General features: G+C 43.3%; 1 protein-coding gene across 1 annotated transcript; it reads right to left on the minus strand.

The window, feature by feature from the left end:
* Nucleotides 1-5,045, minus strand: col10a1a (collagen, type X, alpha 1a). The gene is made up of 3 exons (XM_076748875.1): nucleotides 4,968-5,045; nucleotides 4,448-4,589; nucleotides 1-2,411 (listed from the first exon to the last, which is right to left on the minus strand). Exons 1-3 carry the CDS (start codon nucleotides 4,971-4,973, stop codon nucleotides 577-579), a joined length of 1,983 nt encoding a protein of 660 aa, XP_076604990.1. The 5' UTR covers nucleotides 4,974-5,045; the 3' UTR covers nucleotides 1-576.
* Between the last annotated feature and the right edge of the window lie 9,697 nt (nucleotides 5,046-14,742).

Genomic DNA, 14,742 nt, shown 5'->3' on the forward strand with positions numbered 1-14,742 from the left:
TATAACAATGTTGCTGGTAGTCTGTGTTTGCATGACAGTATTCTGGTGACTCGTTTTAATGGTCAATTTGACCATTACCATTTCACAATATTCAAGTCACATACAAGGATAACAGTTACAACATGTTGCACAGACAGTATTTGTGTACTTTTAATAAGATTATTGGTCACTCAAACAAAAACAAGCAGGTACAAAAACAAACAAAACAACCAGACAAACACTAAATTAAGAATCACCAGCTGATGTCAGTATAAAAGGAACAGAGTGGAAAAGAAAAAGTCAGGACACAACACAGTTACAACACCTCAATTTCACATGCTGTCTCCAATACAAAAACTCACTGTTAACTTTGTGGATTGCATCCCCCATCCCTGATCATCTGTTTTCATAAATTAGTTTTCCTTCTTCTAAGCACCTATTTCTTGTAGTTTTCAAGTCGAGATGCTACTATTCCTCAAAGAAGGGTGAACTGCCTGTCTGTTTGGTTGAGGAAAAAATAACAGGGAGTTTACTTTAATTTGAGAAATAGATTGCAAATTTAGTTGGTTGGCTTTTGGGAACTACTGTATCAACGTATCACGTTGAAGCAATGAGGAACCCAGAGAAAGAGCAGTGGACATTCTCGGCGGCAAAGACGCCATTGGCCTCTTCATCGGGGATCTGGACGTAGACTGTGTCCTGCTCATCCAGCAAGAGGACAGCGCTACCGGACATCTGGTCCAGGAAGCCCTTGTTGTACTCATCATAAGTGAACATAACGGGCTGGCCATTCTTGTACAGAGCCACCAGGGCATGAGCACCATTAACATGGATGCTGTAGGAGAAATAGTAAACTCCGGGAATCTGGCAAGTGAAAATGCCACTTTCGGGGTCATAGTGATTCTCGGCATTGTACACTATCTGGTCAAACTTAATGGGGGTGCCATCAGCAGGGTAGGGGGTGGCCAGAGATGCAGTGAAAGCAGACATGGGAGACTTGACCATAACCTCACCCATTCCCATGCCCTTCTCAAACACAACCTCACCAGGAGGACCAGGGGGACCAGGAGGGCCTGCAGGGCCGGCTTCTCCATCAGAGCCATTCTCACCGGGCTGACCAGGAGGACCCTGAGGTCCGGGGACACCCTTAGCAGCCAAACCAGCAGGGCCGGTAGCACCAGGGGGACCAGGGTTTCCCTTAAGGCCAGGAGCACCAGCAGGACCTTGAGGTCCAGAGGGTCCTCTGGCACCTGGAGCACCATCAGAACCAGCGGCACCTTGCTCACCTGCACGGCCGGGATGACCTTTGGGTCCAGCAGGCCCTGGAATACCAGGGGCACCTGGGGTACCGGGGGCACCTACGTTACCTTTCTCACCTGAGGGTCCAGTGGCTCCTCTGGGTCCAGGAGGACCAGCTGCGCCTGGATAACCCTGCTTGCCTGCAAATCCCTGTGGTCCCTGATCTCCCTTGTTTCCCTTAGGTCCCTGAGGTCCAGCTTCACCTGTGTCACCTTTAGAGCCAGCAGAGCCAGGCTCACCTGGGAAACCTCTTGCACCCTGAGGTCCAGCAGGACCAGTGGCGCCAGTTGCACCAGTAGCACCAGTATAACCTGTTGGACCTTGCTCACCCTTTGCACCTGTTGCACCTGTGGCACCTGTAGCTCCCCTCTCTCCCTTCTCTCCATTTGCACCTGGCTTTCCGTATCCGGGGACTCCTGGGGCACCAGGAGCTCCACTTGGTCCCTGGTGGCCTTTAGGACCCATTGGGCCAGGCAGACCTGGGGCACCATTCTCACCTGATTTACCTGGAAGACCTACACCTGGGGCACCAGTGTGTCCCTTAGGTCCCATTGGTCCCATGGGACCGGGGGCACCATCTCTACCTGAGCTACCTGGCTTTCCTGGCTCACCGGGCATACCTGCTTTTCCTGGCTTTCCAACTCCATCTGCACCTGGTGCTCCAGTTGCACCCATAGGCCCTTCAGGTCCTCTCTCACCCTGAGGTCCACGAGCTCCCACCCCTCTATCACCCTTAGGACCTGGCAGTCCAGGTACACCTGGATGTCCTTTCAGACCAGGTTCTCCTCTAGGTCCCATTGCTCCAGGAAGACCTGAAGGTCCAGGCTTGCCGGTAGCAGAGAGGCCAGCGGGTCCAGGGCTTCCAGGAGATCCAGGGGCTCCCCTTGGTCCCTGAGAACCAGGTGCTCCGGTGTCTCCTTTCTCACCAGGTAGTCCGTGGCTGCCTGGTTTGCCAGGTCCACCAGGGGATCCAGGTTTGCCAGCGATGGAACGACCAGGAGCTCCAGGAGCTCCAGGGGGTCCTGCGGGTCCAGGCATACCTTCAGCACTTTCTCCTGGTGGGCCAGGAGGACCAACAGGTCCCTCAGGGCCGGGCTCACCTGGAGGACCAGGCTCACCTGCCACTGACATCACTGTGAAGGATGAAAGAATGACCATCATCAGTACCACCAAAAGCACGCAAGTAAACAAGCAAGCAAACAAACAAACAAACAAACAAACAAACAAACACACACACACACAATCAAACATGATAATGAAAACAGGCAATGAGGAAGCACTCATCAACTGCGTTGCATATTACTGTTATTCTAAAAGTTACACTTGTAATGTCTTGGTATGATATGGGGCTGAAATTCACAGTGTGCATTTCAAACCTCTTTCATTACGTGGTAATGAACATGTAAACCTACACTCTGTGCTTCATGTTCATAGACTGATGTCTCAGAATAAAGGTCTGGTATCTCTAGTACCTCTAATTCTATCCCACTCAAGTGACAAACATTACAAGAACATGCATGTACTGGCCAGCTCTCAGGTCTAAGTGTGTGTGAGTGTAAATGAGTTTGGTAGTAAGTTTACCAGCAAAGTGGTTGTTCAACAGTCAAATGTGAGATGAAGAGCAAACTTCAAAGAAAATGCTCCAGCTGCTCTCAAGCATTGCTCTTGTATCATAGAGTTAAAATGGTGGATGCATCAGCAAATAATTTCATTTGGTCTGAATTTGCTGATATTTGATGCCAGGAGGTGGGGCAGTTTTAATTTCCAGGTGCCAATCTTGCAGTTTTGAGGTCTGACTACACAATGCTACAAAAATCTTAAACATGCAAATCCTTTGAAATGAACGTAGAAATTTGACCGTGGTTTGCATTTAAAATACATATTTATATTGAATATCTATTTTATTATCTACACATTTCTGTGATTATTGTGGTGGATATGTAGAAATATAAGACAAATATTTTAGAATTGGTTTAAAATGATATATTTTACTGCTATTTTTCATACTGTACAGAAAGATACTATATCTTGTGACTTTGTTTGTCAAACAGCAGGTCTAAATGAAAAGGAGCCTTTTTTTTTTTTGCTGCATTAATGTGGTCACATGCGTTTGAGTGTAAAAGGCTCACTCCTCAGCTAACTGCTGCAGAGTTTGGATAAAGCCAAACAGATGTTTCTACTTGTGTGTGAAGCGGGCACACCCAAACAAACCACACTGCTGGGTGACTGGACTGTAATTGTCAGTGTCAAACTAAAAATAATTTACTAACAGCTACTTTCTCAAATAAAAATAGCAGCATGTTGATTCACACAAAAGCAACATTTCATATTTTATATTGCATTTCAGCCATCACTCAAGACCAAACCATAATTAACATCTGTAAAGTGCAGTAAAATAAGTTTTTGTGGGAGTAAATATAGTGATGGAAAATGCTAGAAATACAGATTTTTTTGTTTTGTTTTGTTTTGCAGAGAGACTAGCACGAGTGTCTGGAAGCAAGTGAACAGGCAACATGTACAGCTAAAATGACTAAAAAGCATCTATGTCAAATTGGTGGTAATTGTACATTGTGCTCCTCAAAATGTTAAAAGTTTAGATAATGTGAACGAGAACACAAAACATGAAAACATGAGTGATTCCTCAGAACTGCTGATAATGCAAAGTGCATTTTGTAGCAGGACAGATAACAAAGGAAACTCAGAAAGACCCAAAAATCACTTCATTTAGAAAATGCTGTAATGTTGAAAAAAAGAGGAAATAAAGATCTCAGTTGAAACTACAAAAAAAATGTGAAAGCGAAGCTCTCCACTGAGTCAATAAGCATCAGATCCTTGATCCAAATGAACTGGATGTGATGGGAAAAGCATGTATGCTGCTGCAGCCAATCAGAGTGCAAGGCAGCTCCAGAGCAAGGTGGAGTTCAGTTTTCAAAGTGAAGTGCAGCTGCCTGTGGGCAGCATCTGTTTGGCTGCTTATGCAGCTCCTACTTGCCACAACAAAGATGCTAATTTGCCAGCTGAAGATTTTGAAGGGACAAAAAGTTGCCCAAGTAGAGATCGTCTTTAGACAAGAAAATCTGACTTTAGAGGCAAAACTGAAAAAGATTGGAAAAATGCTAGCATGCGCCTTCGTCAAAACGATTGAGAGCAGGAGGCTGTGTTTTCTCACCGTGGCTCTTCACAGAGTAGGGCTGGTACTGAGGGGCGGCCTTCACCAGCTTCTTCACCACATACCCGCCATGGGCTGCAGCTGAGGCCACAATGAGGAGGAGGATGCTTGCTACTCGCATGTCCATCTTGCAAGATCCAGCCTGCAGGAGAAAACAAGGAAACAGTCAGCACAACCACTCTCGGGGCACAAAGTGTCAGCAAGCTTTCTGTCCAGTTTTAAACGGCTTAAAAACTCTCTCAGCTGAGTGTACAGGCTGCACATCTTTACCGAAACTCAATGGACAACAAATAAGACAGGATAAGTTTGAGTAGCAGGGTGTAAAGTTCAATTTTTGATTCAGTCATCCTGGATCCTTCAGGACTCTCTGAGTACCGGCCAGGAAGCTCTAAGCCGGCCAAAATCTGCCTCCCATCTCCAGCCTGCCGCAGGAGCAACTCAAGGCCGAGACAAAGCCAAGATGCTGACTACACTCCTCCAGAGATAGAGCTGTTCAGAGGGGAAGAGAGAGCACACATACCGGCATCAAAAGAGCAGAAAGTCAGTCTCTTCAGCACCAGTGGTCCTTGGTGCTGCTGTATATCCTTAGGGTTCGAGCACAACTGAGGATATGCTGCCTTCTAGCACAATGATGTGGGTATTTATACCATATCTACCCCTCGCATCATAAAAAAAAAAAAAAAAGCCCCCACCACGCAAGTACCTCCCTCCCCAGAGCTAGGCTGTAATTAGCAGACAGATCTGCCCAAAGCGGGCATGTCACATCAGGGTGCCTCCATGTCTTGAGCATCCAGACACATGATTATCACTTATTTCAGTCTTCTTCAGAACTAGACAATAATCATGTTCAAAGTAGAGAAAAAAAAAATAAAATAAATGAATACATAAGAAAAAGAATACAAACACACTCTGTGGGAGGAATACGTTTAATCCAGCAACATCTTCACATTCTTTTTCTTTTTACACTTATATTTAGAGTTTTCCAGCAACATTAGAGGGTATTTTTGTTTTTATGAATGTTTATAAGACCCCCTGTTTAAATATGACAACGTCTGAAAATAGTCTAAACACGTGTAGAAAAAACAGACCAGACTAGCAGTGGCACCTGTACGGCCTCACAAAGCTTGCATTGAGGATGTACAGTGCCAGACTCATCTGCAAATTTACATCTCGTCCAGCCGGCTGGCTGAGACTCGCCCTTACCTTTCCTGACCGTCTGGGCACCTCCACCCCTGCCATGATAAGGTAAACAAGGGAAATGCTGGGGAAAGGTGGTGCAGAGTGCGGTGGATGAAAGGTGCCGCAAGATTTTAGCTGCCTTAGAGCAGCTAATTATGTTTATTCCTGATGTAATCCCATCATTTAAGGGATTTACAAGTTTTCATAAATGTAGTGTTGTACATTTCCTGGGTATTATTTGGTCAGCTTGTCATTTTGGCTTATAGGGGACAAAGTGGCCTTGATTTCAGTCTCTATTTCAGGATGAACACTTTTTCTTAACTTGTGTATTTTTGTGAGTGTTTCACCCTCAAAACAGCTAATAAAACTATATAAAGGGCCCCTGGAAAAGACATTTGGGCTTGTTTCTGTGCAGCCTTGTGAATGCAGCCCAGTGTGACAGCCCTCACATGCAGTACTGGTGTTTGGACACCAGAGGGCAGGTTTTACTGTTGCACAGCTCCTTTACATGGCGTGAGGTGCTGCTGCTGTTGAGGAGATGGGGCCATGCCCCTGCGGTCACTTGTTATTTTTGGTCCCCGCGGTGCATATACATCATCAGAGGTTTCTGGCCTGTTCCTGCAATTACAGCCGCTTTCTGTCATGATGTTGTATTTCGTCAATCAGCTCCATCCTCCTGTATTATCCTCCCTCGCCCCCACCCTTCACCTTGCCTTGCTTACTTTGAGATCCTCCAACTGTAATTTCTCAATTTCAGCCCGGCCACATAGGAAATGCATACACCCAAATAATCACATGTTCTCAAACGCACGAGTAGCCATGAACGATGTGTAGGGTACCATCCCAGGATCTTGCTGAACATGAGACCATTTATGGTTTCTGTGTTCTTATAATGTACATACATAATGCTGACAGGATTTGCAGGAAAGATGATGACGAGCCACCTGATTGAGTGCTTCTATGTGAGGCGTCTATACAACACGTGAGTGTGACAGGCTTCTTTCACGGCGGTATAATTGAAGATTCTACGACATGAAGCTTGTTTGAACCCCACCGCCCCCCTTTTTTTGTAAATTAGACCAAATTATCTGCAATTTTCCAAAGTGCTACCTTGCCTGACTTATAGCACTTAATCATGTTTGGCAAGCATTGTTTAAGTTTGCCCTTCCTGTCAAATAAAACATAATGTAATTTGTGATCTTCATTTCCAAATGTTTGAAATTCTGTTCCTAACCAAGAAAGCATTGATGGCTGACAGCAAAGGTGCAGACTGACTACCTGAGGCTGTGTGATGATGGAGAAATGTCATATTACATGCACACGTGCAACTCAGGCAAGAGGAAAATCATTTTTGTGCCAGTATCATAAATGCAAGTCATATTTTTCATTTTGACTGCACATGTTTGGTCTCGCTTTATCAGCTGAACACAATCATCTGCAAGTTCTCAGCAGCTCAATTCTCCTTTTTTGATTGAATTACTGGTGACTGGCATACTATTTGTTCCTTCTGCCATCAGTGATATTTTATAGTCATAATGTATTATTTTAAAATCTCTTTATGTTTGTGCCCCAGAGGAGGCCAAGCTGCACCAGATTTAGTCAAATTTAGATGAAATGACAGAGCAAGAGAGGGTGGAGTTAGGATTTTATATGTTTATAGCTTCATATGATTTCAGTTTATTTATGTTTGTCAAACATTCTGCAGCTAAACCACTGCAAAGAGGTTCTCCGTTTTTAGTCCGATGTTCTGAGAACAATGATTCATCTCTTTATGTTCAAAAAAGTAACAACAACCTGCATCTGCATGTGAGCCAGAGAAGAGGCAGACACGTTCATGCTGAGCCTCGGAACCAGAGTGTACTTTGGCTTGAGGAAGACTTGAATTAACAGTGTAATTTGGATGTTGTTTATAACCTTGCAACATATTTTTTTGTTTTCTAAACACGCCACTGCACTTATTTGCAAAGGACTCTCTGTCCTTGTGCTTATAGAGGCAGAATTGAAGGCTGTGAAAGTGCATGGCAGAGCTCTCTCTGCTCAGCTCATTACAGTACCGCAGCAGCTTGATGTGGTCGGCAGGCTTCATTGTAATAACCATTAGGAATTAGGTCTTCTCAAACAGAAGGCGGTGACGCTGCTTTGCTGTTATATTGTCGAGAGATTCTCACTGTAAAATACGCACATGCTTTCAGTGTCGTGGCACTTCATACACACTTGATATATGACCTAAAACACTTTTACTGAATTTAGAAGAATAAGAAAATGGCTCATTATGAGCATGACACACCCGAAGTCACTGAGAGCACATGGAGGCTGCACAGTCTCTTGTTTTAGGATCACAATTAGTTCAGATTTTTTTTTTTTTTTTTGTGATAGCTTGTGATAGCTCCTACATTTACTCAAGTACTGTGCTTAAGTTCAATTTAAGGTACTTTACTTAAGTATATACGTACCATTATAGATTAAGATACCCAGCAATACATAAAATAGCTGAAATTAGCCCCACCTTTACCAGCCGCAACATTAAAGTGACGCCAACACACTGATACATTAATAATTGTAATCCAATAATTCGATATATACATATCATTCTGAAATGAGTCACTCTGCACAGTGCATAATTTTCTACTTTCAGTATCATATTTAGTGTGCTATTTCTACACTGTAGTATTGCTGCTTTTGTCTAAGTAAAGCACTTCTGGCTCTGGTGCCTGTGCAGAAGGATTACTCAGCTTTTTTTATTATCCTCTACAGAAATAGATTGAAAAGAAGATAAAGAACAAGCATGGGAAGCAGTGACGGGGCAACTTTTCTTTGTCTAACCCCTCCGCAGAGGCCAGAAGCTGTCATTCTGAGGTCCAGCTAGTTGTTCGGGCCTTCATCCGTATCTAACAACAGCCCGTACATTTCACTACGTTCTCCAGAGAGTGCTGCTGGACAGTATTACTGGCAATGTTAGTGATGTATGTGCTTGTACTGTGCAATGATAACAGTGTTTCGGAGAAAAGGTTTTCGCATTTTGTCTGTTTTTGTTCGCTCTACTGCCCCGGAATTGATGTTTCTGGTTTCTTCGCCATGCTGACCAAGGCTCAACCCACACCCAAGAGGAGAACATAATTGGCGGTTGATGTAAGGGGACTCGACCGAGCACGTGAGTTAAGCAACGGCTAAAGATACACCATCACGGCTGGGATACAAATTTAATGTTTCAATAAACTCCACGGACCACTAAGAGCTACTTTAAACTTTATGAATGGCAGACTTGACGGGGGCCCTTTTGAGTGATTGGTGGGGAAATTACAGGGTCCCGAAAGCAAACATGGACCCAAATGGAGCCGGAAGTGTAAAAGTAACTGAAAAATGGCGATGGTAGCCTTAGAGAAGAGGGCTAATGTATGGGAGGTAACCAGTCTGAAACCCCAGAATGGCAGGAAATGGAGGGGAATGGATGAGAAAGCAACTGTTGGATGTCCTTCAACAACTCTCAGGTGTGAATGTGTGTGGCTGTATGAATGTTCCAGGCAAGTTTTCCAGAGGCTCACCAAACAGCCAGACACAGCTAAGGTGTTTAATGAGTAAACATGCAAAATTTACTCTGCAATTATGCTGGAAATATTTGGAAATTTGCGCTCATACGCTGCTTGTGATGTTATCAGCGGCCTGCCGGATGCGGCTGCTGTCACACAGGCCTCTGAAAGCGAGAACTTGCTTATTGCCAGTCAACCGAGTGCCACATTATCTCGACTGTGAGGTTTGATTGTTTCCATAGTTCAATTTGCAGCAACAGTTTGCTGTTTATTTCTGGAAAGGTCTGACTCTGTTGCCGGTTGGGGGAAACCAGAGTTTCAGAGTTGCAGCAGCCAGAAACTAATTTAACTAGAAGCACTCAGCCAGACAGTTTATGGGGTGAAGCAAAACAGCACTTGTGCACACAATTTGCTGCAAAGGTAAAAAGTTCAGAGCAACATATATAGATACTGTTTTTATTGTTGTTTTGTAGTCCAGCAAAGAAACACTCTTTGCTTGGTGTTCACTTCATTATAACTTTCCACACGTCTCTGGATCATCTTGCCTTGTCTTCAAAGTAAAAAAAAATCCCAGTCAAACAGAAGACAGGCTGCTAGAAGGATCTACTTATTGTGGGATCATTTAAAGATATCAAAGTTAAATAAAACCACCTTAATGGGATTTTCAGCGCTTAAGTGTAGGTGGTGCAGTCCTGTATTTAAGGATAATGACTAATCCATGACATCAAGCCTGTGAAAATTTCAGGTTTCGCCGTCTGTATCAGGTAGCGTCAGCCATTTCACAATAAATGCCATAAAAAAAGGAGAGAGACAGAGAGAGCGGAGAAAAAAGTCTTTGTGAAAAGACAGCAGGATGAAGACGCCCAGTTCTCTCACTGCTGAGTAAACTGCATCAGAGCAGAGGTGCATTCATATTTGACTTGTCACTTCGTAATTACATTTGACTTAAGCACACACTGCAGCTGGAATGTGTGTCGGGGGGAATTACACTTTCTGTGCCTGAAATGCAGAGCAACAGCCAAGAAACAATGTTTATACAACACAATGTCACCTCTCTTTCTGGAGCAGATAGTTAGCACTGCACCATAATGACTTGCGGAGAGACGAGACAAGTGTTGTTTCTGCACACTATATTTGCTTCCAGCCAAGTCTGTCTCTAAATAAGTGTAGGAGCTAAACTGTTTATGAGAGGCCACACAATTGACATATCTTTGATCATGGTGTTTGAATGTAGAGACATGACCACGGGAAGTTAGCTGGAGGTTAACGTTCAGCGTCCACAACAATGCTCGGGTCAAGGTCTCGTGGTTTGGTGTGTGTTGCTGGCTGATGGACAGTGCGTGGGCTGATACTTTGATCAGAGTCAGAACCAGTGGCCCCACTGAGTCTAAATGGGAATCACTCCACATTATATGCAAACAATATCATCCTGTCAATCCTCTGCTAACATCACGGTAACAGTAAAGAGTACTTCATGACCAGCTACAACATTAAAACCCTGAAACATCTGCTTGCAGGTCTACTTCTTATGCTTTAAACTGAAGGAAAGTTGAAGCCACTTGGTCAATCTGTACTTGAAACATCAATAAAACCAATAACAAGTCTCACGTGCATGACTCTCCACAAAATCAAAGTATTATAAAAATGGCAAATATGCAGTTGGTTTGTCAATTGAATTCAGATGTGACCAAGAATGTAACATTGTCTACATCTGTTTCGCCAGAAACCTACAAAGTACTGAATTGGCTCTGCAATCTGACAAAATTAAGAAAAAAAAAAAATCCCCATTCAGACCGGTGGCTTGCTGCAGATGTTTCGGAGTTTGTTATTGGTAATCCACAGACACAAGAACATCCCAGAATAAATCTGGACAAGAACACACAAAGTGAAGTTTCATTCCATATGGTTAGCTTGCTGGTGGCTGGCTTCTCATTGTGTTTGTTTAAAGGGTTTGGGGGACCAGACTTCATATTTGCAGGATATTTTGAAGAGACACACCAAAGGTGGATCCTGAATGCAAAAACACTTGTGTTGTGAATTTGTCCGGAGCCTCGCGTGGCCTGTGATTGTGGACATGAAAAGCTGTCTGACACAGCATGGGTCCAGGGTATTTCTTGCCTTCGGTGTCTTTTGAACCATAAGGGAAACCGTAGAGCATTAAACATGTTTAACCACAGGTCATCTGAGACTGTGCCTGATGTTCAGACCAAACAGAAGTCAAAGTCTAAAAGATCTCACAGGCTAAATTTGGCATGTTTGGACCTTTGCTCAGAAATGTAACGGAAACACAATAAATTCACTTTTGTGTTTGCAGTTCTGCAGGATGCTGTGCAATTACAAGCGATTTAACCCTTTTTCACAAAGAAAAGTCATGGAAAAGCATGTCTTTAAAGGAGCTATTAGACCTGCATTTAGGCCGAGGCATCTAATGGGCTGAATCCTGGCTGGGTTTTGTTAAGAGTCAGCCACATTACACAGATGAAAGCTATGGAGATGTAGTTTCATTAATGAAAATCAGAGTAGCTTCTTGGGGGGTCTTGATGAACGACTTCCATAAATACACCATCGTGGCCTGCTTCTTCCTGTGAGCAACATTCAGGGTTATTTCTCTTAGATTTGATTAGTGTGTAATCACAACAAAAATAAATTCTTCCAGGTGGTCTGCAAGGCCAGTGTTGCAAAGCAGAACAAAGAGTTTGTTATTTTGATGAGCCAACAGTTTCTCTGTGGAGAGCCTGTTTTACTGTCCCGTCCAGAGCAGAGCCAAGTGGTCTTAAACACAAAAAGAGTGCGAGTCATTGTGCTCTGTAATTTCGGCACACTGCAGCTGTCTTAAGTGACCACGACTGTAGACCTGTTAACTAGACTGATCCACATGTAAAACTTTCCCTCACTCTTAACATAATAATTATAATGTCACTTCCCAGAGCTCTCTCCCTCAATTGCAGCATGCAGGCTATAGGTTTAAAGTGACAGCTTGCTGGAAGATCTTTCTAGGACAGGCCTGATGACTATTTTGGGTCTCTGACCCTTTTCTCCCAACAAAGAGCCTCTGTTAATCTCTTCTATAATTCCTGTACCAAATCTCCTTTTTTCCCCTGGATAATGCAGCTACTGTAAATACCATTTTTCCAAGGGTATGGCCTTTGCTTTTGAGGCACAGCAGAAGCCTGTAAGTATATGTCTTTCTCTCTGGTGACAGACTTGGAGCTGGACAATCGAGACTGGATGGCACAAGGTGAACTGCTAATTCGGCGCACATAACACTTTGAAGAGCTTCCAGCTGGTATTTTTCTCAGCTATTTACAGTTTTGTATTTCAAACAAAATCTCCAAATGTGGAAGTTTGAGGTCCTGTGGTAAAGGAAGAGAGGGCTACAGTACTAATACTGGTGCACTTTTTCTGCTGCAGTGTTTACGTTGGTCTAGTCACATTCTGGTCAGATTGCAGCAGCTTGTGGTTGAATAAAACTGTGGTTGCAGCCACTGCTTGAATCCCAACTTATGCCAGACAGACAGGTGGACTCAGACTGTGTCTGGAAACTCCTGCAGTAGCATTTAAATGGCAGCAGCTTTCTCAAGTGGCTGTCTAATAACGGGAGAGAACATTTGATCGAGCATGTTTTCCAAGATGGAAACAGGCCTCACTAACAGACTGTGCTGCTTTGTGCATCGCATTCAATGAGCCAAACCAGTCATGTCCAGGAGGCTGTAACCACGTTGGTTGTGGGAGTGCATATAAAAAAAATATTCCTTACTCAAATCCATCTGTTTTTATTTCCACTAATGATTTGTTTTACAATACAGAGATGAGTCCATTCCTTTATTTTCTTAAAGCCAGCATTTGTCATTTTTGACCAAAGCAGCTCAGAAATTATTCTGATGGCACTGGCTTTTGTGAGACAAACTTTGCAGTCTACAGTAGGCTATGTGCTGCTTTCAGCTCATTAATCTCACCATTCCTGGGGGGGATCAATGGCGGTAGGAGGGTAGTGGTGTACATTGCTTCATATAAATCCTCATAGCTTTAAAGGTCCAGTGTGAAGGATTTAGTGCCATCTAGTGGTGAGGCTGCAGATTCCACCAGACACAGAATTACATTAGCATTTACTTAGAGTTGTATTTCAGGCAACAGTGATGAATGTGAGTCCAATGGTCACTCTTCCTTTTAGCTATGATTTTGATTTCCACTAACTCATGAAGGAAGTAGCCTATCTGTCTCTTTAGCTTCTAAATGCTATGCTATGTCCACGCTCCAGTAGTACATGGAGGTAAATGTTGAGATGTTAGCATGCTAGCATGTTAATGCTAAGCAGGTATAGTGTTTATCAGTGTTATCTAACTATCCATCTGTTTAGCATGTTCACATGCTACCATTCGCTAATTAGCGCTAAACAAAAGTTATTTTACCTTGTCACCAGGGGAACATGTGTGTCTGGACCAAGCTGACCCAAACTTAAGGTCATGGTTGATGAGGGATTTCACAGGGGTGGAAAATGTTTGTAGTCTGGTATTTTGCTGGATTCCTAATGACAGACAGTCATCCTGTCCTGCTGCTCTATAGTGTGAATTGCAGACATCTAGTGTTTTCTTAACAGACCTGAAATGAGAGATTGGAAACATAGACGACATTAGTTTCATGTTTGCACTCTTATTTCAAAGCCCTTCACTTTCCCTTAATACACACAGCGTGAAGCCCCTCTGTTGATTGTAGAGTTTGATCCCATCTATACCTCAGAGACAAGCAGTTTGCTTCATTGAAATTAAGCTAATTATATTCCACGCCTGTACACATGCAGCTACTGTAAGCTATACTTTCACCCACTATTATCTCGCCAAGGTTTCGTGACTGTGAAACACCCTCTCCAAATTAAAGGTCGGAAATGTGCCAAAACCTGACATTATAAGCTGGGGAGCTTTTTTTGGGAATAAAACGCTGCCCAGTTTCTCCAGTCTGTCAGTCTGCCCCAGTTTGACATCAGCTGCCAACAGAGAGCTTAGCATAGGCTTCGGTTTGTGCAAATCAATCCTCCTCTCCAGTCTGCACAGAGAGAGGTGAGGTGAGCTCCTCCAGACGTTTTAAGCTCTCTGCTCTGTGATGAAATGTAGCAATAAACTGCAAATGTCAGTGATCACCTGGGGATAAGAAAAAAAGACCAGTATGTGCAGTCACACAGAGGTGCACAGACACACACACTCTGTCAGACACGTTCTCAAAACAGACACCTGGAAGGTATTTTTCAGCCTTTTCAAACCACAACCATGACAGATGATTAATCAGCTTATTTATCATGCACCTGAAACCCAAACCATTTATTTTTCAATTCAAGCTTTTAATCAATAAAGTTATTAATTTTCATTTCTGAAATGATCAGTGTAAGAGCATCACAAGCACATCCAAACACTGTTCAACTTCTGTGATTTATGCTGTGCCCTCCAACAAGTTTTGTACACTATGCAAGAATAAGCAGCAAAATAAGACACAGTCATCCTGCTTTAATAAGGAAATTTAGATAAAAAAATATTCTTATGTGTTTAATACTATAACATTCACTGACGTTTCATTATGCATAAAGAGAAATGTTTGAAA

This window comes from Chaetodon auriga, chromosome 14, assembly GCF_051107435.1.
Source record: "Chaetodon auriga isolate fChaAug3 chromosome 14, fChaAug3.hap1, whole genome shotgun sequence".
NCBI classification, from domain to species: domain Eukaryota; kingdom Metazoa; phylum Chordata; class Actinopteri; order Chaetodontiformes; family Chaetodontidae; genus Chaetodon; species Chaetodon auriga.